We start from the raw sequence: 27,748 nt of genomic DNA on the forward strand, positions 1-27,748 counted from the left end.
GGAAGGGAGGAAGGGAGGGAGGCAGGAAGGCAGGAAGGCAGGAAGGCAGGAAGGAAGGAAGGAAGGAAGGAAGGAAGGAAGGGAGGGAGGCAGGAAGGAAGGAAGGAAGGAAGGAAGGAAGGAAGGGAGGGAGGGAGGGAGGGAGGAAGGAAAGCCTCTTTCCTTCCTGTTAGTCATGTTACACGTATGTCCCCAGCTGGTGGAGTGCTCTCTGTGAGGGTATGGCGGAAGGACATGCCAAGGAAACACATGTGCAGAGTGGGGCTGGAGGAGGCGCAGACCCAAGGGTAGGTGGCAAGGACCCAGGGAGGTACAGTACAGGACCTGGAGGCGAGTGACCAAGCCAGCAGCAGTTCCCAGTCAGGGCCGAAAGTCGAGGAAGACTGTTAATGGAAAAGACGTCACGCTCTGGTTATCGGAGAGGCATCTCAAGTGCTTTCCCAAACTGCTCAGTGCATCTTAGGTCTCTCAGTAATATAATGTGATAGCCACCATGCCGTTATTCAGACTGCAGAGGGGCAGAACCTGTCCTTGTGTGATGGATTTACTGGTGGTGAAAGTATATAGCTGGTAAACCACAGCGGAGAGCGGTTTAATTAATCAGCTGTTGTTGCGTAGCAGCATTCCCACATGTCCCAGCAGAAAGGTTAAAGCCCGAACACCACATGGCTTTTCTGCTGGGAAACTCTATCACTGTCAAACCCCTTTGTAACCTACGTAAAATGGAAATAAAACAAATGGAGTTTCTCATAATTAGATATATCGTCCCTCTTAAATCATACCAGGATCTGTTCCTCAGTGTTGCTTTTGCAAACACTGACTGTTTCTGAGTGGAATAAAAATTACACCATGCAGCAGAAAAAATATGTTTGAAGCTGGTATTAGTAGCATCTCAACCAGCGCTTCCCTGATTGCTTACGTTTCCACCTCCTTGTTTGCCCTCTGTGGCACCAGCAGCGAAACATCTAGGTTACTTGTAAAATAGTGCAATTTTCAGCCAGCTTACCCAGTAAAAACAGGTAATGCTTAAATGTGTGTTTGAAGGAGAAAATTGACATATACAATGTTTCAGATTCATGCTGGTTCTGTTAAGCTTTTTCCAGAACAGTTAAAATGATGTCTATAATCCTTCAGCCAGTTTCAAAAGTGATGCCTAGCAGCCTTTAAATTTGTCTAGCATGGCTCCAGTACATTTTTTTCCCCTCACGCTAATAATTTTTATGAAAGAAACCAACAGATGCTAGGCCTGTTTTTAACATTTTTAGAGTTGCCAATTGTACTTTGTTTACTTCTTTATTAGCATAGTTTGGGCAGATCTAAAAAGATATCTAGAGTCTTAAACTGATTTATTCACCTAAACTTCCAAATCATCTTGAACACAACCCTCAGCTTGAGATGAGTCACCCTGTGAAGTGATTGTTTCTTTCCATTGAGAGCTATGCGTGACTAGTTTAGGCTTAAATACCTAGCTTCTGGACACCTAAGTCAAGTCAAATGAATCCTACTCAGGGAACTCAAATAATTGTCCAGCTGTCCTTTGACTACCTTTTCAGAATGGGACCTTTGTCTGAGGTTCAGCACCTCAGAAAAGATTTGGGGTTGAGCACAGCCCAGGGAGCGTAATTATGTCCTCAAAGAACTTGAGTTGTTCTTTGCACACTTTCAATGACAAAAAAAAAACATTCAGATGGAAAATGTTGCACAAGGAGCTAAGTCTGTTAGGAGCTGAAGCTCTGCTGAATTTCTGTGGTGCACATATTCCTGATTTAGGATTTTTTTATTTTTTTTTTTACCCGCTTTTCAATTTAGGAGGGAAGAGAAGAAATGAAAGGAAAACGTGTTTTTTTCAGCATTTAATATCAGTCTGAACATTTGAGGATGCTCATACAACAATAAAAATACCTTCATCTTTTGACTCAAAGCTATGGAAAAAGTCTGCTATAAACAGGGCTGCTGTTCAATTTTATTTTATGTTCATTTGTACTGGTATTGAAAATGAGCAACAAGGGAGACCACAGGTGTTCAAGCACTAAAGAACTGGAAAAGAAATGCAATGCTTCATTTTCAGCCAGAGGCAGGTTATAATGTTTCCTGGGAAAAGGCTTTTAATAGGAGGAAAATATGTGGTAAACTGATGGTGACATTAAGCAGAATTGGCTATAATTGATTAATGTAATCTGCATATTTTATGATTATCTGAGATATGGCTACTGCACAATGAAAATTTTGCAACACTCAAAGCCTGTGCACAAGGTTATGTCTTCTTGCATAAATCTGAGAGCATAAAGGGGGGTGGAGGAGTACTTTAAATTGCCAAGGATGATCTGGATGATAAAACTTAAGTGCAAATGAATATTAATTTTTAGTGCAGTAAAATTAGCTGACTCTTTGAAGATTGCTGGTACTTAACCTTTTCTGGAGTACAATGATCTGCTTTAAACTGAATTTTTAAATTATTTTACTCTTGCAATTTTATGTTGATTTGGTGTGTTTGTGATAGTCCGCTCTGGTTTGGACCCCATAAGAGCACTTGTGGGAGATGGGGAGTTCTGGGGAGGGGAGCAGGAGCTGCATGCTGTGAGATTTTGGAAGAAATGCCCTGTTTGCACTTAGTCACTGACATCTTGGCCAGGCCAATTTAGTACCATTGACCTCTTCAGCTGGGGGTAAGCTCCCCTGAAATGAACGCATACCTGATGTTCCCTTTGGGGCAGTACAAGGAACGACATGAAATTTTGAACACTGGACTTCTCAGAGGAAAGCCCTTGTTGTCCTCCAGGCTGCTTTCTCTATTGATACTAGGATTTTGTGTACCTTGCCAAAGGGGTCACTCTGCCCTCCAGTGAGGATACATCATTGTTCTTCTTGGGTAAATAATGTATTCCAAAAATTTGCAATGAGAAACACTGGAGTTTCTGTTGGAGTCACACACTAAGCTACCCCAACCAAAAATTACCGTCATCCTCCCCACCCCCAGGCCAAGTTATCTTAAGATAAACAAACTTGTCAGAACTCATTTTGACTTCCTTTACTTTTCCTTTAGGAGTGGTAACTTCTTAAGTCACTCTCTTGTAGTTCAGAGTTCAGGTCAGGTCTAGACTGCACAGTCAAGGAGCCAGATGTTACCTGAATTGTCCATGGTTCAAGTACTCTGCACATTTCATGAGCCTTCTCGTAAATTGCTATTAGAATTGCCATAATCACGACTCATTAAAAAATTTGGGGTTTTTAGTCGGACTCATTTACAGATTATATTGGACTAATATCCTTATAGCTTTCCATTATGAGATGATTAGAGAATGTGTTCTTCCATCGTGGCAGAGCAAATCACCATCATAGCTGAGATGACTGAGAATCTTTTTGCAAGCGATTTTATTTGTGTTCAGTAAATCTGTCAGACATAAAATCATGATATATGTAATGTAGCTATAACATATTCATCTTTTAACTACTTCTGACACTTGTGTGAGAAATTGTCCAAGAACTTGCACTCTCAGTAAAATTTATTTATCTAAATTAATATGATGTGAGTAGTTAGATTTTCTGGATAGAGGAAAAAGTAATTTTGCCATTGAAATGCCTGTTTGTGTTCTTTGTCATGATGCAAACCCTAATCCTACAAGAAAAGAAAAAGCAAGCCATGTGTGACTCTCATATGTGAAAGGAAATGTCTCATTTGTGAGACATTAAAATTCCAGCTCAGAAAAAGAATGTTATTGAAAAACAGCTTGACACACTGGCTGTTTTTTCAGGTATTTGATTTATCTGTTATTTGAAATACTTTTTCAGAAGATAGCGCATTAAGTCATTTCAGATATTGAAACATTTTAGTCTGTGTAAATGCCATTAGAGCTACAGTGTTTGCCAATTATTTATGAACTTCCTTTTCCTCTTATGTTCCCCAGCATTCAGTTTGCCTTCGTCAATGTGGCTTCCCTCCACCATTGTGGTTTCCATATCACTGCATGAGAATCAAGGGGATATAGAAAATAGTTGTCTCTTTCTATATTCGGTGGTGGGATCCTCAATTCCATTTGCTGCTTTCATTTGCAATGTTGTGGTTAATCAAGGGACAGCCTTTAGGAAATAATTATTGGCAATCAGCCCAGTTGCAAGAAAATGAACTTTATAATACAGTTTATCAGCCAGGTCTTTAAACTGCTGGAAGCCAAACCATCCTGTTCACCTGCCCAGGCATATACGGCCATCAAGGAGAAGTCCCTTCCCTTATCCCAAGTGTTTAGGGAAGGACCTTTCCTGAATCATGGTACCGTTGCATTTCAGGGTACAAACGGTTAAACATGGAAACCTTCTCAATGGTGGGGACTTGATAGAAAAAGCAATGAGGAGTTAAATGGAGTGATCATTTCTAGCTTTTAAACCTTTCACTTACTTGCACGGGCTTCCCGGTTGAACTTCAAAGGGTTGGTCAGAGCCTGCAACAACATTATCCTTCAAAAATTCCCTCTGCTCTGCGTGGGAGGGTCGGGGGAGGCTGCCGCCACAGGATGTGAGGAGGGGAAGGCAGCAGTCGCTTCTCCACACATCTTGCGGCAGGCATGATTCCTGAATTTGCAGCCGAAAGTGGCTGTAAATCTCTTTCCTCTGCACTCTCTCAGCTCTGATTATAATGAGCAACCAGAGCGGCTGAAGTGTTGCCTTGCTTTCTAGATGAAGCACTTGTAATACTACATTGAGCACATTTGAATACTAATTAGAGTAACAGGATCTTTTAAACAAAATGTGCAGCCTAGAGAGAAATATTATTAGAAGTGAGTTCCATATTTGACACATAACTTAAACGCACGCATCTATGTTATAGGTGTTTTTTAATAAAAAAGATGCACCTAACACATCAGCAAGCAATTACAAATATCATAGCACAAAATCATGTTAGATTTGCATGTTGTTTTACTCTGTATGTATACAACATGTCATGCCCCACTAGATGCGTTCACGTTTCCAAATGAGACAGAATAACGTAAGAATGGGCTCAGCCTCCAGCTCCTGCAAGTTGCAGGACTGAAAGCTTGGCTAAGAACATAAGAACTAGTGAAAGCTGAGAGGTCTTCCAATAATTTGTTGTTTAAGGGCATCCTGAACTGCAGGAACATCAAGATGTCCAAGACTTTCATGTTCGGCTTCTCATATGGAAATATTTCCGTACTCATAATCATCCTTTTCATCTTGATCTGGTTTTGGTTCTAATACTTTTTCAAATTGGGGCACCAGAACAGTCTTCAGTATTGAATGTGGGGGAATAGTACAGGTTTTGCAGCATCATAATTCTGTTTGATGTTTCATTTCTTTTGCTTTCTTAAAAATACCTGATCGAGGATGTCCTTTTTATTGTTATTGGACACTGAGCAAATTCTTTCTGTAGAACTGAGTGTAATGCCTCCAAGATCTTTCTCCTGAAATAACATCTAGAGTCTTTCATCGTGCACACAGATAGAGCTGGTTTTTGTCACTGGAGAATTTTTATTACTGTTCAACTCATTTTCTGGATCACTTATGAATAGTTTAACAGAACATGTCCCCGAATGGTTCTTGTGGGATTCATCTAGCAACTTCCCTAAAATGAACACCTATTTCCTAACTTTTGTAATGCGTAACTTGATGAGCGCTCCAACTGCTACCTCATTATGGAAAAGGGCAGCAGTGCTGCTATTTTATTCAGCAGGAGTGCGTTCAGAACATATATCTTATTTAGTCCCTTGCTAGTTTTTATGGATACCAAAGAAGCTTAAGCCTGAAATAACTATGAGATCTCCTTCACCCTAATGCGGCGCTGCTGGTCAGATGCTTCAGTGTCTGGGGAGTATTACTGTGGACAACTCTGGTGTCTATGGATTTCAGGAATAGGAAGCAAATAAACAGGAGTTTAGATGGCCACAATCTGGTGTTTAGGATCAAAATCATGCCTAAATCCTGGGTGTTTTAGTTCTTTTGCAGCTATAAGCTGAGTAAGTAGGCTACACAGTTAGATCAGTAAAGGTTTGGAAATGTCTTTATGTAGGCACCAACAATAGCAATTAGGGACTGGAGCAAATCAGTGGATTTATTCTCTAGGCTGGTATTTGGGGAAGCATCCTTCATCAAATGGGTGGTTAAGCAAGTAGTTACCTTTAAGTGTGTACTTGGAACTTTCATCGTGAAATTGGTTTTATATATACAAATAAATGAATTCCCAAAGTGAAACTTCAGTTTCTTTCATAGTCAAAGGTAAGTGCACAAATTAGCCCTCTGCTGCTTGACCCTTTGGAAATACAAGTTTTTCATTCTGCTTATACATAAAATACCTTAGGCGTGGATTTTTCCCTCCAGAATTTTCTCTGTGATAGAAATACTCTTTCTACTATTTCCTTCAGGTGACCAAAACCAAACTCTTTAAAGTACTTGACTACAATGCAACTGGAATTGACTTATATTTCAACTCCATATATATTTCCATATAGTTGACTTATGTTTCAACTCCATATATATTTCCATAGTGCATAGCAAAAGAATTCATTCAGAACCTTGAGAATTTCAAAACATTTCTTGTCATACAAGCCTCTATACTTAGAATCATAGAATCATAGAATCGTAGAATCATTTCGGTTGGAAAAGACCCTTGGGATCGAGTCCAACCATCAACCCCACTCTACAAAGTTCTCCCTTACACCATATCCCCTAACACCACATCTAAACGAGTCTTAAACACATCCAGGGATGGTGACTCCACCACCTCCCTGGGCAGCCTATTCCAGTGTCAAAATAAAAACTTAAAGAGTGTCAAAAACTTAAAAGACAGAATGCCCTTTGCAAATCTTATGATACAAATATTCTGTCTATTTACTTATTGGAGAAAATGCTGCGTTCTCATAGGACCAATAATAATAATAAATGTAATGACAGAGAAGGAAAAAAAAAAGAGAAAAAGAGGATATAGATATTGAATTTAACTTTTCCTGTTTGTATATTTTTAATGGCAAATATTCTTTTTGATTAAACACAGCTTTTGCGAACACTCTTTATACTTCACAGATATCAAGATGAATGTTTCCTGAAGAATAATTGACCCTGAAGAATAAGAATTGTAGATAAATAAATATCCTACTATTATTGTCAGTGTACAGAGTTCTTAGCATAAATACAGTTCTTTTCAAGATGTCTGATAATTTGTCATCAGCTAGCTTTTTGAATTACCTAAATAATTAGCAGAGCTTTTTAGTGTTTGTAACATTTGTATCTCTGTCTCTGAAAAAAAGAGATTAAAATTTATAAAACCAAGATAACTTGGTTACACAATTCAAACACAATGAAATAAATAGATCTAGAAAGATGTAATAGAACAACTGAAATGATTTCCAGACAGTAAGAATGACAGCAGAGGAAAAGAAAGTACGTTTTCCTCTGACCAGTGTAAACAAAGCTATGACTGCTTTGCTCAAAGGGTCTTTCTTCCTTGTGCCACAGGCTTTATTTTTGACACAGTAAGCTCTTAAAGTTCTTACAATGTCATCAGCCATTATAAAATCTCTCTAGTCTTACTTTTTTTAATCATTAAATAACTGTATTTATCCTTTTGAATGTGTAGATTTGGCACTTGACTGTCAGCAGCCTGGTGTAGTTGAACAAAGCCCTGTATCATAGCGAGGAGCCCTTCCTAAAGTGATGGTGAGGTTTGGGAACGTGGTCTGTGCTCATTAGTGTTGGTCGCTTTGTGCAGAGACTCATCCTCAGCAGTAGCCCTAGCAGCCACAGCTCACACTGTGGCAGAGCCCAGATGATTGTTTTTAAACTCTGAGGTAGTCACGTGTATCACCTAGCGTTCAAATCTGGTCATTGAACTAGGGAATGCATTGAAAGCAGCAGGCCTCATCCAGGTATGTATTTCAGATGAAAATTAGACATTTATAGCTGAAAAAACAATCTCTGTATCCCAGGAGTGTTTTTCAGACCTGTTCAGCAAAGGCAGTAATTTATGTTTTCTTTTACTGACACTCATAGCCCTGTGTCTCAGAAAATGGTGGTGTTGCCATCACTTGTCGCAGGCAGCAGGCTTTGTGCAGAGGCAGCAGCACAGGGCTTGGGACCTGACTGGCTTCCTCTGGACTGGCCTTGGTCTGCCCCTGGCTCCCTTGGAGCTTGCTTACTTCTAGCAGCAGTCGCCTAATACTTGAGTGATTCTTACCTATGTTGGTTTAGCTTTTGCCTAGATTTGTACTATATTTTTAACTAATAGATAGCGATAATAAGTCATTATTCTGTGTAGAGGGTGCTGCTATGGCCCTAGAATAAAACTGCAGCATAGGGGAGTACAGGGGTGGGATGGAGGTGGAGGCCTTGAAAGCAAAGGCACGGGATGATGAGGAGGGCTCGAGTGCTGTTTATAAGAACATGGCGTCAAGGTCAGTTACTGGTCATTAAAGGAGTGCAACCTCGGGAGCTGGGCAAAATCGTAGAATCATGGAATGGTTTGTGTTGGAAGGGACCTTGAAGATCATCTAGTTCCAATCCCCCTGCCATGGGTAGGGACACCTTCAACTAGACCAGGTTACTCCATCTGACCTGGTCTAAATAACTTTATGAGTAACATAAATCACTTCATGAGTAACAAAGAAGGCAAAGAAAAAGTACATAGCATATGTAAAACTTAAAATATATCGTGAATTTGGATGGGGATTGGAGTTGCAAAATGATGGAGAAAGAGCAATTTATGTAGCAGGTTTACAAACCTAAGAATCACTCCAAATGCTTCCTTGAGAGAGGTTGAAGAAATTACCACCATTGGTATTACACATCCTGCAGCAAAGGACTCAAGGTGCTGCCAGGTCCCAGCAATGACCCCCCGCAGCTAGCTGAAGCCATTCACCTTAGGACCCCCCAGGACAGTGGAAGAGCGAATGTAACACCAGGGAAAGGGTCAGACACTAGAATGTCTGTGTATATGTCATTTTACCTGCATGGAATTTGAGCTGCAAGTGTTAGTATGGAACTAGACTACTAATAATTCTTTGATTAGACTTTTAAAACTTCATTAAGAAAAAAAAAAGACTTTGTCTAAGATATGGTTTTGCCCATAGTAAGAGTGTAACAGCTTGATGGGAGTTCAAACAACCTACTTTGTAACTTGGTTGCAACAAATTGGTAATTACCCTCTCATAAAAAATGACATGACATTTTGTACTCACTAATTATGGCAAAGTCGTCTTGCTGAATCTGAAGGCACCCTGAACGCAGTGATCCCTAGTTGTGATCATAAGTTTTAAGATGAACATAATATTCTTAGGGAGACTCCTTAGATAAGGTAATTTCTTGAGGATCTTTAATTTCCTACATTAGCTTTGCAAACTTGCAATTCATTGTTTATATTCATTGAACATCTTTGGCTTGTTTATTTCTAGCAGCAGTTGTCTAATGACCCTCTTATCTATTCTGGTTTAGATTTATACAAGAGTAGGAAAATTTCTAGGTTCGTGAACTCTATCTCTGCTTTCTGGTAGGTCATTTATACATGGATCATTAGTCATTGGTCACAGCGGTCACTGGTCGTAGCCTCAGTTTTGGCACACACCACTTTAATGTGTTAACCTTTCTCCTAAACATTTATTTTCTTTCACAGAATTTGTATTTTTTGTTCATTTGACATTCACCCCAGGTATTCAGGCTCTGTCGATAGTGATTCAATGGTTGTGTTATCATCACCTTCTTCCACTGATTTGTCTTTGTTTTTTTTCTCACCTATCTTAAACAAAAATATGATGTAGGTACAGCTTAGTACCTCTTTGCCATTAAGATGTTGATGTATTTCATTATGAAAAGCATCAGGGAATAAAGCACCCTTGAATTGAAGGGCCTGTTTGCCCAAGGCGGTACTGAACGTACACAAATCTCTGCTCCGTTCCACCAAAGTAACTATAAGAATTTTAATGATGCATCGACTATAGAAAAATAATTGCTGTCACCTGTGTCTCCAAAAATTTCCTCTGTTGTAGCAGTGTTCTTTCTATGTGCCTGTGTTTCATTATGGGGTCTCTGTGACTGACCGCAGGTGTTGCACACCCACTCTTAGCGCTGCTGTGGGGGCTCTCCTCATGTACTCACCATCTCCATCTTCTTTATTCTTCTTCCTGGAGCGAGAATAACTGATTTGAAAGCAAGAGTCAAGGGATGCTAAGCTCTTTTAGCTTCACTCCGTACTCTGCTGAAAACTGTTCCATTCCACCTCATCCGTTCTCAGATTGTTCCTCTTTTTTTTTTCTTTTTGTTCTCTGTTTCTCCACTGACTTAGGACCTGAAAGCTTTTTAACCCCAAAACAGGTACCACCAAGAAATTACTTCTATTCTGATTTACTTGTTACCGTACGGTTCACTTGTTACTTTTACTATAACCAATGTTGCAGACAACATCTTCATTTTTGCATTTATGTCCAGATTAAAAATTAATAGGTTTGCATTTGCCAAACTGCATGCTCATTGTTTTTCTCCTGTAGAATTGTCCATTGATCTTATTAATAATGCGTCTGCAGCAATAGCACTGTGATTATCATCTTTGCCTAGTCTCTGTTTTTTGGTTTTATTTGCCAATTCTTGCAAGATATGAAATCCACTGCAATTCTCATATTCTTTTTCAAGTACTCATTGTTTCTTTTCATAGCGGTATTTGTTACTTTATAGGAAGTTCTATGTAATTGCATTGACGAAATCTATCTCTGAGATCTCCGCAATTCCTGCTGCAGGTTTCTTTTCTATTATTCTCGGATATTCTGTTATTTCAATTTTATGAGGACACTTTTTATTCATCAATCTGGATTGTGTAATTTTGTTTGCTATGCAAACTCCATTTGTTCTTTCAAGTTCCTTCCAGTAGTTTTATTCAAGCGTTTTGGCTGGGGTTACAGACAGAAATCAGTTCTCTGTCAGCAGACATCCTTTTAAAATGGTAAGGCTGCTTTGTCCTCCAGAGATAATTTCATTGCTTTTCTTGGCCTTTATGTTCTTTCTTATCACTCACATGCTTCACTTTTGGGGAGGTCAGTATTCCTCAAATTTCTGCTATAGAGTTTTATAATTCATTTTCCCTGCTTTGGTCAACTGGAAATTATAAAGTGTTTGAAAATATCTGTTATCTTTCATGAGGGAGTGGGTTATGGAGCTACGCATCAGGTTAAGGGCGGGTGGGCTTCAGCACCGTGTGGCAGACATGCTGTAAGGCAGCAGAGGAGGATGACGGAGGCCTGAAGCACATAGCATGAGAGGAGCTGGGTTTGGGTATGGAATATAGTACCGTCAGTCTTGAGAGATGAAGGGAATTGGCATGCAGAAGGGAGTGCAAAAGGATCAGGACAAGGGGACAATCGTCTCTGGAGGACGGTGTGTGTTTCCTCTGCTGTGCTCAACCCACGGCGGAGTTAAACATCATCACCATGCAGTAAATAAGAAGCATATTATTAACCTGAGGGTCAGTACTAAGAGAGATTGCCATCACTGACCCAGAACCCCATGGAATCTATTCCATTCATTTTATAAATCAGAACTGATCAGGTCCCAGGTCTGGGGTTTCCTCCTCAGATCCAGCGCCTAAGACTTACCTGCATTTTGATTGTTTTCAGAGTAGTTGTCTACAGTGAATCCATCAGGCTTTCAATGCACATTGTTTTTCACTGCGATGCGGTTCATGTCTACGGGAGTAGGCTTAAGCAGTTACAGTTCCCATGCTAGGGCTGTGGGCGAATGACTGGACTGCTGTGTATACCCAGGCCAAGGCTGTGCGAGCTCAATAGGGTCTGGAAAACTGCTGGACGTGACACGGGAAATCATAGACCATATAAAGCTGTGAGAATCTGACAAAAGTTCCAGACAGCACCATGGGGAATAGCTGAACAACACAGGTGGTTAAGGCAGAATTGTATGAGAAACAGACAAAGTCCGCAGGTAATTGGACTGGTGCGTTAGAGACCTTTGGGGGTACAGAGTCTTGCAAGGCCAACAGCACCTAGATAACTTTATAAATAATACCATATAAGATGGATTTATGATACTGTCACTCATTTTGCCACTCATGTAACAGATGCTAGGAAGACTCATAATCCGTCTCGGTTCTTACGAGTATGTCATGAGGTGTTTGTTCATTAGTGTTTCAGTTTGAATCAGAAGCGCAGTTTAGAGGAGAGGCTCTAAACTAAACCAAAATTTGGCTCCAGAAAGGTTCTCTGTCTTCTAACGGGAACTCAGCTTTGTGCAACCATGCTACAGCTACAACTAGCAGGAAGCAAAACCCACTGAAGTGCTAGAGAAGGAGTCGTGCTGTCATCCTAAATGCAGATGTGGATGTTGGGTCTGCGGCACTGACCGTTTTGCTCTGCAGTTGGGCTGTGCTTCTTGCTAATGAAGACTTACAAAGGTGTTGTCCAACTTCACGTGCTCCTGGGAGAGCCCGTTCATCCTTCCTGCACTTGGAAAGCTGTATTACCTGCCAGTGGGTGTAAACTTCCTTATCAATGAGTGTCTCCTCGACAGTGTGAGTTATGTCTGTTGTTTTGTTTGTTAGCAGCCCGATACCTGACATACAATTAAATGCAAGGCTACATACGGTCTTAAAATACTCAGTCATATTCACTGGTTTTGGAAAGCAAAGCTTGGTACAGTGCTCACGTGGTCTATTAGTTCTTACTCTTCCATATTTTTCCTGAAGTGATTTAAGTTTCTCTGTATCAACACACACACTTGCAATAAAAGAAGCATTTCTCTGACATTTTACCCTGCTGTGGGAAGAGGTAAATGTGAAAATTTAGTCTTTTATCCTATGCGTTCTACAAGAAAAAACGTCATTAGACATCCTCAGAAAGAAATGCTGAGGATCTCGCGGCCCTAGCTGGCTGTTTCCAACAGCTATAGAAATGACTGCTGAGTAGTGACAGAAAGCATGTGCTGAACTGAGAAGGAAGGTTATAAAATCATGTGTTTTAGGAATTCCTGAGTTTGTCAAGAAAATCAAAGAGAAACATTGTCACTGTTGTTACCACCATAAAAGCATATACTTAAATTTCTGTAAGACGGGTCTGCATTATAAAATCTTGTGGCTGATGTCCTATCTGTGCAAAATTCTCATCAAAATAATGAGCCAAACATTATTTGTTACTCTTTCTACATTTGAAAAGAAGATTCAGTTTATATTTTTTTCCATAGTTCATTGGTAGTCTTCTCCCAAAAGACAACTTAAATCTTAGAATCTTAAAAATCTTAAGAAAAAAAATCTTAAGAATCTTAAAAAAGTAATATTGTAAAAAATAAACTTTCTGCAATTACTAGGATGTCTCTTTATAACTATTAAAACTTAATTCTTTTGAAATACTTCCTGTCAAATTATTCCAGAAGCTGCAATCAAATGTTTATTTCCGTAAGACTAAAAAGTACTGTAACATCTCACGATAGACTGTCATATTATGCTCTGGTTCTAATGGATATTTCAATGAGATTTCAAAGATAAGCTAAAATGCCAAAGATACTTTAACAGTAAAGATAAAAATATTCTACCATCTGTGCTGCTTATCTTAATTTTTAGTTTTTAGTTGAAAACAATTATGTAAATTTTCAACTTTTTAAAATAAAATGATGGATCATAATTTATTGAGTTATGATTTTATCATCATCTGCAGAACCTTGACTTATCATGGAGTCAGATCTAGCGCTCTGGAGCTAAAGGATGTAACCGTTGTGTATTCTGTGAAAAATCAGAAAGTCCTTGGGGATGGATCTTCTACTGTAGATAAAATTAATTGTATGCATAATGTTTGAAGAATGGCATTGTGCAGACATTTTTGGCGTCAAGCAATGGTGTAAATCAGGCAAGGCTAAAATAAGTGAAGTTAATGCAGAATTAAATAAGCTGAGTAAATAAGAATTGTAATCTGTTGTTACAATTTTTATCTTAGATATCTAAATGTTCACAAAGTATTATTTTAGTATATACTACTAAAAAGCTATAATTTCTTAGCCAATTTTAAGCAAATTAGTTTACTTCTTTTTCTGTGATTATGTTTTCCATCTATAAAATGCAGATATACATACATATTTTCTTCAAAATTACATTTCTCAAAATATTTTTGAGAACTGAGTTTTCAACTCATCATTTCTTCAGCATTACTTATTGCTGTCTTGTGTAGTAATGACATAAAATTTTCATTATGTTGTCATAGCCAATGCCATTAACATGATCAGTATTTTATATCTTTGCTCTCTATGCAGAGGTAACTACTATGAATGTGTGTTACAATTTACATTCACTATCTCAAAGCCTTGTATAAGAAAGCGGATTGACGTTTCAGAGCATTACTCTAACATAAAGCAGGATTATTAGGCTTATTTTATAGCTGGAAAACTGGGACCCAAAGATTGTCAAGATAAATCTAGGTGAGGTGAATCACCATCTTAACCAGTGTACACTAGATTGCATAGGTACCATACATCAGAACTGGGACTGAAACTCAGGCCTCAAGTACTAGGGCATACTCGCCTTCAGCGATACTAAAATGTACAGCCTTCAGATTTTCATTAAGTAACTTAGACTTTAATAAACAAGAGCATTTGTTAAGGTGCTCCAAAATGGTTAAATGGATCTTAATATTTTAATGTTTTTTTTTGTGAAGAGCTAAAATTCAGACAGATTAATGCAGCTTTTCCATTATGGATTTAATATTTCAGTACTAGCTTCTGGAGTGTTTAGCATTTTTCACTGTGCTGATTAAAATCTGTTGTAGATGATAATTATGCTGGTTTTATCATTCAAACACTCAAAATTGATTTTTAAATCTTTAAGTGGCTTGTACTAGACTTTTATTTCTCAAAGGGTTTAGAAGTCTGCTTGTATTATGTCCTTCCGTCATGTTCTCTGTAAATGCTAAATCAATGCAAAATTAGTAGATTCCCAGTTCTAAAAAAAAAAAACCACCCTTTTTTCGTAGGAGGAAGAACTAAGGAAAAGTGGAGAAGCCAAATACGCACACTTGAGTGATGAGCTTCACGTATTAATTGAAGTGTTTGCTCCACCTGGGGAAGCATATTCTCGTATGAGTCATGCCTTGGAAGAAATAAAAAAATTCCTCGTTCCCGTAAGTGGCTTATAGCATTCTTCTGTGACTGGTTATGGTTTTGCTGCATTGAATTTGTGCCTTCTTTAAGGACTTTTATCTAACGAGAAAAAAAAAAAAAGTTCTGTTGAACATTCGTCTTTTGTTGTTTCATCTCATGGAGATGCCAAACAGGCCATTAATTGTCATAGTTGATCGCCTGATATATTTTCTAGATGTTTTATTATTTCCATTTGTCATTGTTTTTTGCTTTTCTTTCTTGGTTTTTGGAGGGAAGGGTGGATTACTTTTTCTCTGGTTGCAGACATTAGTCATTAGTATGGGAGTACACTTTCAAGTTTTTTGAATATTCAAGTCTAAAAAAATTTTTGTATATGTAGTGACTTACCTAAATAGCTTGCTAATGAAGTTAATGAATTTCTTGTGGGACAAACAGCATGAGCAGAACATTCCTCAGGCATTTCTGTTCAGGCAGCTCGTCATGACTCAGACCACAGTTTAGCAATCCTCCATCAGCTAGGAGAGCACAGAAACATATCCTGAAGTGGGGAACTTTTCCATTTGATTTATACTATACTAATATACTATATCACTTTCTGAAATACTTACCTTTTTTTCTATTGATTTTCCATCAGACTCTCTGAAATTTATTTTCTCCACGTCTATACAGTATTCCATTATATTTTCATACTTAAAATTTGCCCTAGAATTTAAGCATATGCATACTAAATGCTACGTAATGGTTGCTTTGTGTAGTACTAGAATTATGTGAGTTATCGTCTGAGGTCTATCCTGAGACTATTTAGCCCTCTAAAAATGTTCATAACTTGTATTCCTAAAAAAAAATGTAATGGGAGCTTGTTTCTATTTGTGATAAAAAAATGAAGTGCAATAACTGTTCATATCTCTCGATAATAATGGAAGGATTCAATGAATGCCTTTTTATTATGAGGAATATGAAGCCAAGATAAGAGATGTTCAGGTGAGGCATGTGCATATTTGCATGGCAGAACTTTAACTTAAAATTAAGTAAAAGTAACTTAAAATTGTTAAAAATAAACAGCTGGATATTTGTTTTAAATAATAAAGTTTATTGGCACCAAGTGAGTGCCCATAAATGAGCTACATTTTAAACAAGTTGACTCCTTCTGATTCTTCCTTTCCATCCCCTTATGCTTCCAGTTTGGGAACACTGGTAATAAAATGCTATTTCAAATTCTGGGAAGTAACCATGAGAGAATAGAGAATTTTTTTCATCATTTCTGACTCTGTGTTGAACATACAGTACAAGGGACAAATAAGGTCAGTGTCATAATCCTGGCAACATAATGTGGAATGACATTTTGGGTACAAGTTAAGGGCAAAGATCCACCAACCCATAACACTGGAAGAAAATTTATAGTTAAGTGTCATGTTCCTGAAAAGTCTGGAGTGTTACACCTGGATATGGTAACCGGGCTAATTACAAAGATTGCCAGTCTCTCTCCTTTGGATAACTCTCATTTCCAGTTGTTAGTGAATTTGCCGAACTTCAATTTGTTTCTGTAAGAGGTTCCTGTTTAAAGTTATCTTTGGACATCCTTTTTATTCTGGAAGAGAGCTCCTGCATTATAGCATTACGCAGTGATGAGGGTACTGATTCCTATGCCCCCTGGTTTTTTAACAGCCATTGCGTATTCTGTCCAGCTGGAGAAATCTGCTCTGGGTGGTAAGGGAGAGAGAGCAGCGCGTGATGACACTGGCGTTAAAATTTGTGGCATGTTGCTGTTGTAAATATTCAGCATCTGCGCAAGCACATATTTTGTGTGACACATTATTTATTGATAAGGATTATATGCATTTTCCAGCACAAGTATAATAGCTACACTGGAGGATATATAAAACCAGGTTCTTTGTTACAAGATTTTGAACTTGGTTGGCAGCGGCAATAATCACTCCAAACAAGTAAGAATTGTACTTTATGACTTGTGTGTTAGTTTTATCCCCTCTGCTTCATTTCAGATTTACAACAATTTACAAAGCAATTATTAACTGGCTGGTTATAACATGTGTCAAGGGGTTTACGCTCAAAAAGCTTGCACCGGATAATTTCCTTTTTGTTCCCTATTTAAAGCATATCTTGAATTTGTTTTATGATGTTTTGTTGTTTATAAGACCTAATTTATTGCCGCAGTGAATACTAGAATTGCATGACAGGGATGAAAGCAGTAGAATCTAACAGTTTTACTTATACCAAATCAAGGATGTAATAAACTATTCAAATGAGTTTTCACATTGCTTATGAATTTTGTGAAGTTTAAGTGAAATATTGCCCTCAGAAATTACACTGGTTGTGTCAGTAAGATGGAAGAATGTTTTTATACTTTATGAATAAGTTTTAATGAGACTGAATTTTTAAATAAATGTCTAGAAAACATAATAATAGAAAAAGAGAAACATGTAGAATAGGACTGAGAAAAAAAATGTTCATTAATTGAAGCAAATTTTGGTGAACAAAGACTTTTGATTTAAATGCAATTACTTAATTACCACCTTTGACCTTGCCCAATAGTATAAAAATTTTCACTAGTGAAGATTTTGCCTCCAAGGCAGAGGCGGAGACTAAGTACGGCTATTTACAGTGGCTGTTCCACATGTTAGCAGGTTTCAAAGCTGCAGTGGGCTCGGCCTCAGGGTGTGCGTTGGGATCCCTCCAACAGGCATTTCAGGGAATGACTGGACGCCCAATGTCTGCAGCCTTCGGCAGTTTGCCGGCCGACACACTTTTAAAGCCAAGCCGCTTCATTTACTGTCTGCTGCTTCCATTTTGCAAATGGCTTGAGGTCTCCATGGGAGCTGCCATTGGGGCGTTGCTGACTGGTGGATAAGATTTGTTTTGCAGCAGACTTTGCAAGATCTTTTGTGAGATTTATGCAAAACTTTGGCTTTTGGGGGGTTCTTATATCCAATTACTAGTTAGATACTATGCTCCGTTTTATTTTGATGTTTACTTTCAATATGAAAATTTGAATATAGTGGAAATATGATCAAAAGACCTATGAATAAGAAAAAAGGATTAATACCTCAGGGTTTTGAAACACAACTACCAGCTCCACTATTCTTCTTTTTTTTGGCAACCTAGTAAAAATAAAAACCGAAATGTGCTCCCCCAACCCCCAAGTCAAGGTTTTAGGGTAAAAATCAAATTTGAAACTGACTTTAATGTAATATAAGTTATCCAGTATTAGCTATGTGGAAAGAACAAACAGTAGGATTACATAGGAGGAGGACATGTGTTTTGCAGATTCACCTCTGTGGCCAACACAGATTCAATAGAATTCATAGGAATCTGCCTGCCAAAGACTTCTGACCCCATCTGCCGGGGACCTAGGTCTGGTTGAGGAACCTAAGGCTGATGCTATATCTCAGTGCCTCAGAGTGGCATGTAGGTTAGTGAACTGGAAGGGGAGATGTTTAAAATGGCCAATATGGGGGGGAAATAGCTTATTTTAAAAGGTTCATATGTATTAAATGCTTGAAACTTTCTTCACCATTAATGAGTAATGAAATGCTATATCATTCTTATCAGATATGATGATATCATTCTGATTTACATCCAAACATACAAATATATTTTCTGACCAAGCTATTATTTCCATATAGTAAGGGGCTATGCCATCTTTAGGAGTCTGTGCTGCCTAACACATGCTACATCTTTTTCTGATAACCATTTTTATCCCTTTAAGCAGAGCATTTTTATTTGACATGGTTAGCATCCCTTGGGACGAGGCGGGAAGCAGATACTGATCATTCATTTTATGTGTGAGTGCTCTGTATTAGGGAGCTATTATGTAGAGGGCAGGTTGCAGCTGCAGTGACACAACCGCTTTAAAAAGATTGTTTACAACTGTGCGGTCAGATGATCAGAAATCGAACCAATTACCACTTTAAGAGCTGCTGTTCAACTTATTTGCATACATTTTGCTAACCACTTGTGTCTGCTTTAAATTGAGGCATATTGGCACCACTCAAGGGCTGGGAGTAAACACGTGGTCGTTTAATGCAGTCCAGTTGATGAGCGATTGCTCATGATTATCTGCCGGTACCCTTCGGAATTTTCTGAGGCTGTTTATCAGATTGGATCAAATCAGATCAGATTCCTTTATTAGGAAATAGCATGATAAGGCAGCAGGTGAATGCACGTTTTTATGTTGTTGTTGTTGTGAATTCAGGGTACAGTGTCTTCCAGACTTTCTTGTAGGTGCCTAAATCTCATCTTGCTCCATACCATTGATTAAAATAATCTTCTTACCAATCATTTAAGAATAGTAAGTGTTATCACTGATCCAGCTTCCAGCATGAGTTCTTCAGTCTTCCTAACTAGAGATGGAAAATTAATGAGGAAAAAGAGCCTTTCAGTGAAATAAAACATTACTAACGTCATACTGTAAGTTATTCATACCAGAAGTATGTATGAAAAAATTGAGATTTGGGGGGAATTGAAAACAAACTTTCCCAGTTTGTTTCATTGGAACAATTAAATAATCTTACAGTAGAGTTTAATCCCTTGAAGGTCTTTCTCTAGCTAATGTTTCAAAATGAATTTTTTTACTTCAACCATACATTTATATATATATAAATATATACGTATAACAACTCGTATATACTACAGACCAAAGTTACTAATGATGACTTATGCCATGTTGTGCTGGCTATATTGTAGTATATACAACACACGGTGGCAATTTTTTGTCACAACATGGCTTTGACTGGTTTATAACAAGTATGGGTAGGTATATGACATTTATTTTGACATTTTTTTATTAGCCATCTGAATTTCTTCTGTGCTACAGTATAATATGAAATCTCTATTTACATACCATTTCACACTCCGTGGTTTTGTAATCTTACTTTTGTTTCTAAATAAGATATACTGTTGGGGGGGGAGGATTCAGTCTTTTTGTCTTTTTTCAAAGAACCTCAACAGGCAAAATATTTCCCTGACTATGATGGTGAGCAGTGGCACAGCTCCATCTCTAAAAGAGACATCTTTTATACCTGTCAAAGTAAATAATAATTTATACTTGCACATTCTGCAAAGGTACTTGCGATAATAAATAATTACTACCGTAATTATTTAAAAACTGTGATGAGAAAATTATTTGAGCAGCTGTTTCAGTTGTTCTGTGTTCTGGTTTTCCCAGTGTGCAACGTCTCCTGCAATTTCACACACAAGTTTTGACAATCAAGAAAAAAAATTCAGAGATTCCATCAAGGCCCAAAATGTCATAGAGTTTTACCTGTTCACAGCTTTTTTTTCCCTAAATGTTACTTATCAAATCAAATTATTATAACTATGTTAAAACACAAGTGTACTCAAGAGAGTTATAGCTTGTGGACAGTGGTTCTTGACTCTTGACAGACTCTGGAGTTTTTCTTAACCATGATATTGGCCGATTGAGCAGCAGCACGTGCATAGTTTAAATTTTAAGTTTGATGGAAATAACCCTAGAGCTATGCCTCAAAGTGAAGGTTTGGCAGGGGAGATGTACACTAAAATGGCCTTTTTAATTGAAAATTAAACTCCACTATTTCTCAACTGACTGAATTTTTATGTAGCTACTGATACACAGTATAGACTACTGTTTCTTTCTGCAGCGAAGCTATGAAATGGATAGCAATACGAAGAGCACATAATTCCTCAAATATCTTTAAAATTGTGTCGTGATGAGCAGGTCGCCTGTTGGTATGCCAGACCAACAAGTATCTTCTGTCTAGGCTTAGCTGCCCAGCTGCTTCCAGGCGGTATAGCTACTTCATCGCCTCACCTGTGCTTTAAGGGTTGATACTCCCACTCTGAGTGGATTAAGACCTTTTTAGATATGCCAGAGACATATTTAGTCTGTGAAAGCAATCCCTTGCTGATCTTTCTCTGACACACAAAGGAATCAATATAAAAGGCACAGCCTTATTGCCAGAGCCAGCCCTTTGTTTTGCCTTTCAGATTAACTGGAGACATTAACCTGATCAGGGATTTTACACTGATGATTAATCTGAATATACTATGGAGACATTGCTGTAGTTTAAAGAAATATTTACAACTTGCTCGGTGAGTCTGTATTCATCAGCAATTTTATAGGCTTGTCTTGCTGCTTCCTCTTGCTAGGGTGTAGGATTTTCACCAGTGTCAGATCAGAAGCAATGATTTGGGTGTAGGTGATAAAATTCATGCCGAGAAATTTGAATTCTACAGTATCGCTCCTGGTTTCATAATAGCAGGTCTGTAATATGTAGCAAGAAGTGGGCTGTGGTATTGTGCATTCGGCTCTACAAACCCCTTCACCTCAGAGGGACCACCAGACCCTCCTACACATCTGGCATTTCATTTAAGAGCTGCGTGTGTGAGTATGGATTTGGCCAATCGTCTCATCAACAAAGGCTGGGTATTTGGCCCAGTGAAGCAGCTGCAACTTCATGGTCTGAAAACAAAATTCCACGTGGTTCTATATAAAAGTAGGCATGAAAAGTGTATCTAAAACAATTGTTGTTCATGCAAATAATTACTTTGTAGTGGAAAAAAAAAATGTGCAAGACATTTTTACGTGTTTCCATCATATATAGTAGTCTCTTTTTCAGCCATCAATACGAGGAAAGAAAAGACAATATTTGGATAATAATTATAAGACTGAAAGCAAGGAGATTAGTTATTATTAATTATTATTTATTTATTTTGACTCTTTCAAAGAATTGGTTTGTGGCTTAGCCAGGTTACTTTATTGTGTTTTGCTTATGTCAGCAAAATGCCAATGGGATTTTTGAGGTTTAATTCACTTGTGGAGGTAGACTCAAAGAAAAAATTTATTTTCCTGCTTTAATTCAAATTGAAAAGCAGATAATACCCAGGCAGTGTATTGGGGTTTGGGATTTGTTTTGGGTTTTTGTTTTGTTGTTTGCTTTTAAAAAAGGGGGAAGAGAGAAGGTTTTGGTGGCATTTGTAAACTTTTTATCCTTTTTTTTTTTTTAATGCTGCAAAGGTCAGTGTAGCCAATTTTGAGGATGCCGAGTTATGCTTGCTTAGGAAAGCATGAAAGAAAAAGCACAAATACAGAGTAATCTTTTCTCTGTTGTGTTCTTTCAGCTTCCAGCAATCAAAAATTGAATCTCGTCAAGGCCGTATCCAGACCATCTTGCCTTATGCCCTGTGGTAGATTGTTCTTCTCTTCCCTGAACTTGTCAAATTCTTTTTTGAACCTTAGTTAAGTTTTTGGCCTCAGAAAACCATCAGACGGCAATGAGTTTCACGGTTAATTTTATGCACTGGGTGTAAATCAAAAACCCAAAAGCCCACTTACTCTTGTTTGTTTGAGGGCAGCTGTGTAACACTTTATGAGTGCCCTCATCTTCTTGCATGGCTCAAAGCAATGGATAATCTCACAGCAATCCTCACTCTTACATTGTTCTGGATTTGTTTCTTTTCTAAGCTCCCCATGTTTTCTTGTACAGAAGCAGACGTAGCTCTGATTATCCATGTGACATACCTCTGACTATCCTTCCCCCGTCTTTCTGTGTTCTCCTTAGCACACCCCTTTGGTTTTCTGTTGGGATGGGGCGGCCGGGATGGCACACAGTAGCCTCATCTCGGTAACCAGGAAGCAGTGCATCAATTACATGGATCTTCTGTTGTGTTATGGCTTAGTGTCATGTTTTTTCCTAATACTATCTACCATTCTTCCCACTTGCAGTGTTTTGATGTTTTCCAACTGGCATTTGTAAAAAATCCAGGGCATCTTTCTTGAATCTTAATAACTAATTTAGAGCTATTTACTTTCAGTATTTTAATCTTTAGCAATATTTAAGTTTAATTATTTTATGCGCATTATTTTGCTTTTATCAACACTCAATTTTTTCTGCCAGTTTTATTTCTAGCAATTGAGTATAATGAGATATTTCAGCAATTCTTTGCAGTAACTTTAGATATTATTGTCCTGCATAACTTTAAATGAAATGCTGTCACATCACTATTCATTTTTTAATATATATAATTTATAACTAGGATGGGCAAAACAGATTTTTTTAATCACTTAACAAACTCTTCCCCTCAGAAAATATAAAATTATAAAAACAGCCCAGCTATTCTTAATATTCTTTTTCCTTTAATCAAAGCAAGAATTATTAATCAAAAAGCTGCTTTCTCTTACCTTTTGACAACTTTTGGTGCAGCTGATGAGAGTTTTGATCTGCATCTATGGAGATCTTTAAAAATGGATGTCTCATTTGTTCTGTGCCATGCTATATGACATAAACCTGTTCAGAAATAACCTGTATGAAGGATAACGGTACATTCATCCACAGAATGGATGTCTACAAGACCAGGGAAAACAACCTGAGCACATTCGGCATGTGCAAACATGAGAAGGTTTCAGTAAGTCAAGGGTATCTATTTGTATATATTCCTGATGTTTTGAAAGGTTTAAAGTGTCCTAATGGCAAGGAATAATATGACAAAACTGCACTGGCATGAGAGATTTTTTTAAAGAAAAAATACCTTCAAATATCAAGTTGAAAAGATTGTTAATTGGCTATGAAAACAGCTTTCTACAGAAAAACCAACACCTTTAGCTTAATATGGTTTTGGTGCATCCTCAGTGATGAAGGGATGGCAAGAAATTATAAAGAATCACTGTATAAAAATCAGGAAAAGATGCAGAAGGCAGATTAATAGCAATTCAATTTATAAAATAAAAAGTCCATATTTAATTGAACAGTTGTGAAGGAAATATGTGGCCAACAATGCAATGATAATACAAATGATTTCAAGGAACATTAGAAATAAAAGGAATCCTGAAAAAGATATAGACTTCAATCCCTGGAGATATTAACTTTATGAATAACTTTAATGATGCAGAAAAAGCAGAATGTTTCCTTAAATATCAGCTGTTTAGCTGGAAAAATATCGGATGGAGTAGTTGTATCTTACCGAAATGATGCAATACTTTGCAGTTACTAGTCGAGTAATGTTAATTTCAAGAAAACTTGTTTAGAAAAAAGGCAGGAAACCAGAGAAGAGATCATAGTGTGCTGGTCTGAGAGCAGTTCTGCGAGCGGCAGAGCTAACGAAGGCTGGTTTCTAATGACTTCATGTCTCGTATTTAGATTTGGGGGGGGCAGGTAGGAGATGTGTTCTCTGTCTGAAACTTTCATGCATTCCAGACATTCACGACTTCATTCATTTGTGGGGTTTTTTGTTTGACCTTATGTGAGCATTTGCTCTTCAGTAAGGTCACTAACTTTTTCTTCCTCACCCTTCTGGGTGAGCACTTTCATGAAACTGGGAAGGATTGACTGTTTTAGGACTAGGGGACATCTGTCAGATACAGCGGGAGTTGACCAGTGAGTCAAAAGTTAATTGGGTTGGAATGACAAGCAGTGGAATAGAAACATGGCCAGTGAAAGAAAAACTTGGGGTAGCAGCGTGACTGTGTGGTGATATTGCTGTGACCTGACACCAGTCCTTCACTGAATAGTTGGGAAAGATTGCAACTTATAAAAAAATTAAGCAAGGAATCTAACCACTGCTTTGAAGTTTTTATGGTTTGACAAAAATAAATTTGTCAACAAATCTGATTTCATATTCGATGTGAAGGTTTGTTGATAAAATTAATTGTGTTCGTGACAGCTGACATTTCTGTAAAAATCTATCACTTGTATGATGTAAGTGACAGGGGTCAAAACTTCTCAATAAGAAAATTTCCCTAAGTAGGTGTGTCTGTAGCAATTTTCTTAAGGAGCTGGTATGTGAAATTTCTTTTTCTGTCAAAGCTGGTTTGTGTATCAAATTTCGAAGATCGAGATTTGCATCTTGATATTAGATTATTTCATTTGAACATATTCCTCTCTCAACACAGCATGTTCCTTTGGGTGAGACCTACAGAGGGGCACAGGTGGTGCAATACTTAGACCCCGTAGCAAAATCCGTAGCCATTAAGCAGGTGAAGAGGTGTCTTGCGTGACAGGGGTGCCTCAAACTGCATCCTCAGCCTTCAGCCCTCTTACACTAATGTGAAAAATGCTGAGCACTAGGATGCATCTTATATCCTGCCTCCCTGCTAGGTTTAGGCACTTAACTTTGGAAACACCAAGGTGAGAGACATACCTCCAGGTCAAGTAAGAATGAAACTAGAAAAGGACTTTAATGAGAGGAATCATTCTCTGGAGCTGCCCATATTTCATTGACTACAAAGGGAAACCGTTGGTGACTTAGGTTAAAATAAAATGAAACTCTCATAAGTATATAAGCCTTTTTTAAAAAGGCAGTGTATATGAAACATACTCTTTCTGAAGAGTCACATGATGACACACTACACCCTAGCGATCAGTTTTGTTCAGAGCTAACTGGAGACCTTATGGATAAATAGGAGAGAGGAGTCTGGTACCCGAAGCTGTAAATGGGAGTCAGTTGGGAATGATGGGGCAGAATTTCACTACCGAATGGAGGCAGGACCTTGTTCAGAGAGGAGGGCTGAGGACGAATGCAGAAGTCAACAAAAGCATGCTCAAGAAGAAGTATCTCATATTTCCTATTTAAATGACTTGAGTACAATTGCTGTCTACCTACTTGCTTGCCATTTTCTCTCAGCTGTTTGAAAACTCTGTGGTGCGTGCGGTTTATTTTTACACTTATTACAAACGAAACAGAAAAAAAATTGGAACTATCTCCCTTAGACATGCTAGAACAAGATTTGTGTCTGTTGGACAATAACTCAACTTCAGCCTAATTTTCATGGCTGCATAACTTGTGAATGACCTGGTGAGTTAACAACTCAGTTACAGCACCGTTGAAAATCCGAGTTTTTAGGGACAGATTGGAGGAAGTGAGTAATTTTTGGAAGCAAGCAGTGTGACAAGCTGGGCAGGATCTGTAGCTATTTCTGGTTAAGGTACATACTTATATTTATGTTTATATTGAATGCTTACCACAGTGTTAGCCTGAGAAGGACAGTACAAGAAGGAACTGAAAACAATGTAAAGTCCTTATTTTTCAGAATTTTGATTGTTTCTTCACTTTTATAAACTGTGTTAAAATTCAAAAGTAAGATTTTGAACAGTAGTGGACCCCAATTTAATTAGGCTCTAAGATTAGGGTTAAATGAATAGACACATACTGTCCAGGAATTGTCAGTGGGAAAACTGGCAGGGAAACACAGGCAGAAGGTGATTTTTTCCAACCAGTGAGGGCTTCAAAAGGTCATGGAGAACTTTGCAGAGAAAAAAAAACAAACTACTTTTAGAGTCACAATTAATAGCTTTACATCATTGTTACTTTTGAGGAAGTGAATAAATAGTGCTTTTTTCTAAAGAGACCATTTCTGAGTTGTTTTAATATACTCACAGGTCCCTAGCCTGTAGAATTTCTTTAGGTGCCAAACACACGTGGGCCACAAAGTTACAACAGACAGGGAAAAGCAATCAAGAGGTGTAAAATAACAGTCGTTATAGTAGGTTCAGCAAACCAGAGCTATTACCTCAGAGGGCTAAGAAAATCCCCTCAATGTCAAAAAGAGCAATTACATATGTAACACAGTGCTACGAGAGGCCGGTATAGTCTTTGCCCAGTCATTATCCTTAAACTGATCGGTTGAAAATAGGTGAAAGGAACCAATGCTTAATTAAACAAAGATTTAGCTTTGATTTCAATTGAGATTTCTTTTCTGCCTATAAACACATCAGAAAGACAGATTGTGCCTTGGGTATCGGCTGGTCTACACTTTTCTGTGTATCTTGCTTTGAAAAGCACTTAATAGATTTACATCAATCTGTAAAACAAACTGCATCCAGGGTAGGAGCTTGCATACTAAACTGAAAGCAGGTGCAGTTAAAAACAGAGGTGATATAAAGCTCTGAAAAATATTTGTGAAATGGGAATCCTGACAGTCAGCTTCACTACAGCATCTTCAGTGTGCTACAGTGATTCATGTCATAAAATGGTATGAGTCCCAGATATGTTATTGCATACCTGCATGAGAATGGGGTTTTACCATCTCCATCTGTCTCCCGAACAGTGTGAATATGTTGCAGTATGCCTAAAGAGATTCCTGTTTTAATTTGGTTAATCAGTCTTCACTCTGAGCTCAACTTTTTGCATGGTCAGAAATCATATTTTCTGCTGGAATGCAAAAGCCCATTTTGTTTTGTAGTGCAATAATACATTGCAATATCACTTAAAAAAATAATTTCTGCTGTGTCACGTCAAACAAAACAGCTATCTGAGTCATATCCTTATTATTAAAATGGCAAACTAACAAAATCTGAATGTATTCCATTTTCTGCTAAACCCTAGCCTGTTTTTATGTAAATTACTGTATGCAGGGGCCATAGTCAAAGTCTATTTATACAGTATATCAATTAAATCTTGACTTGTACTTCAGCCCTTTAGTTCTGAGCTAGAAGTGATTTTACATAGTTTAAAGGCAGAGGCAACAGAGAATCTGTATTGAGTTTGTGTATATTATTATATACTATTATAGTATATGTATTGTTTTCTGTATAATGATATATATCACTATGCTTACTAGAAAGTTTATTACTATAATATAGTGTAGTCTATTATTGTATAATGTTCGGCTGTTAGACTTCGTCCGGCTACCCATAAACCAGATTTTGTTGCACATCCTGCTCTCAGGTCACCCTGCGTG

The 27,748-nt window shown here is 37.9% G+C and overlaps 1 protein-coding gene across 2 annotated transcripts in view; it reads left to right on the forward strand.

Annotated features, from left to right (window-relative positions):
• Positions 1 to 27,748, forward strand: part of KHDRBS2 (KH RNA binding domain containing, signal transduction associated 2) — a 614,534-nt gene that overhangs the window by 391,147 nt on the left and 195,639 nt on the right. For both annotated transcript variants that reach the window (XR_012586331.1, XM_074581525.1), the window contains exon 4: positions 14,952 to 15,098. Coding sequence is in view for 1 of the 2 variants with exons in the window: in XM_074581525.1 (XP_074437626.1) it covers positions 14,952 to 15,098 (147 nt within the window). In the remaining variant the exon portion in view is untranslated. The remainder of the gene's footprint in view (positions 1 to 14,951; positions 15,099 to 27,748) is intronic.

Source organism: Larus michahellis, chromosome 3 (genome assembly GCF_964199755.1).
Source record: "Larus michahellis chromosome 3, bLarMic1.1, whole genome shotgun sequence".
Classification (NCBI taxonomy): Eukaryota; Metazoa; Chordata; class Aves; order Charadriiformes; family Laridae; genus Larus; species Larus michahellis.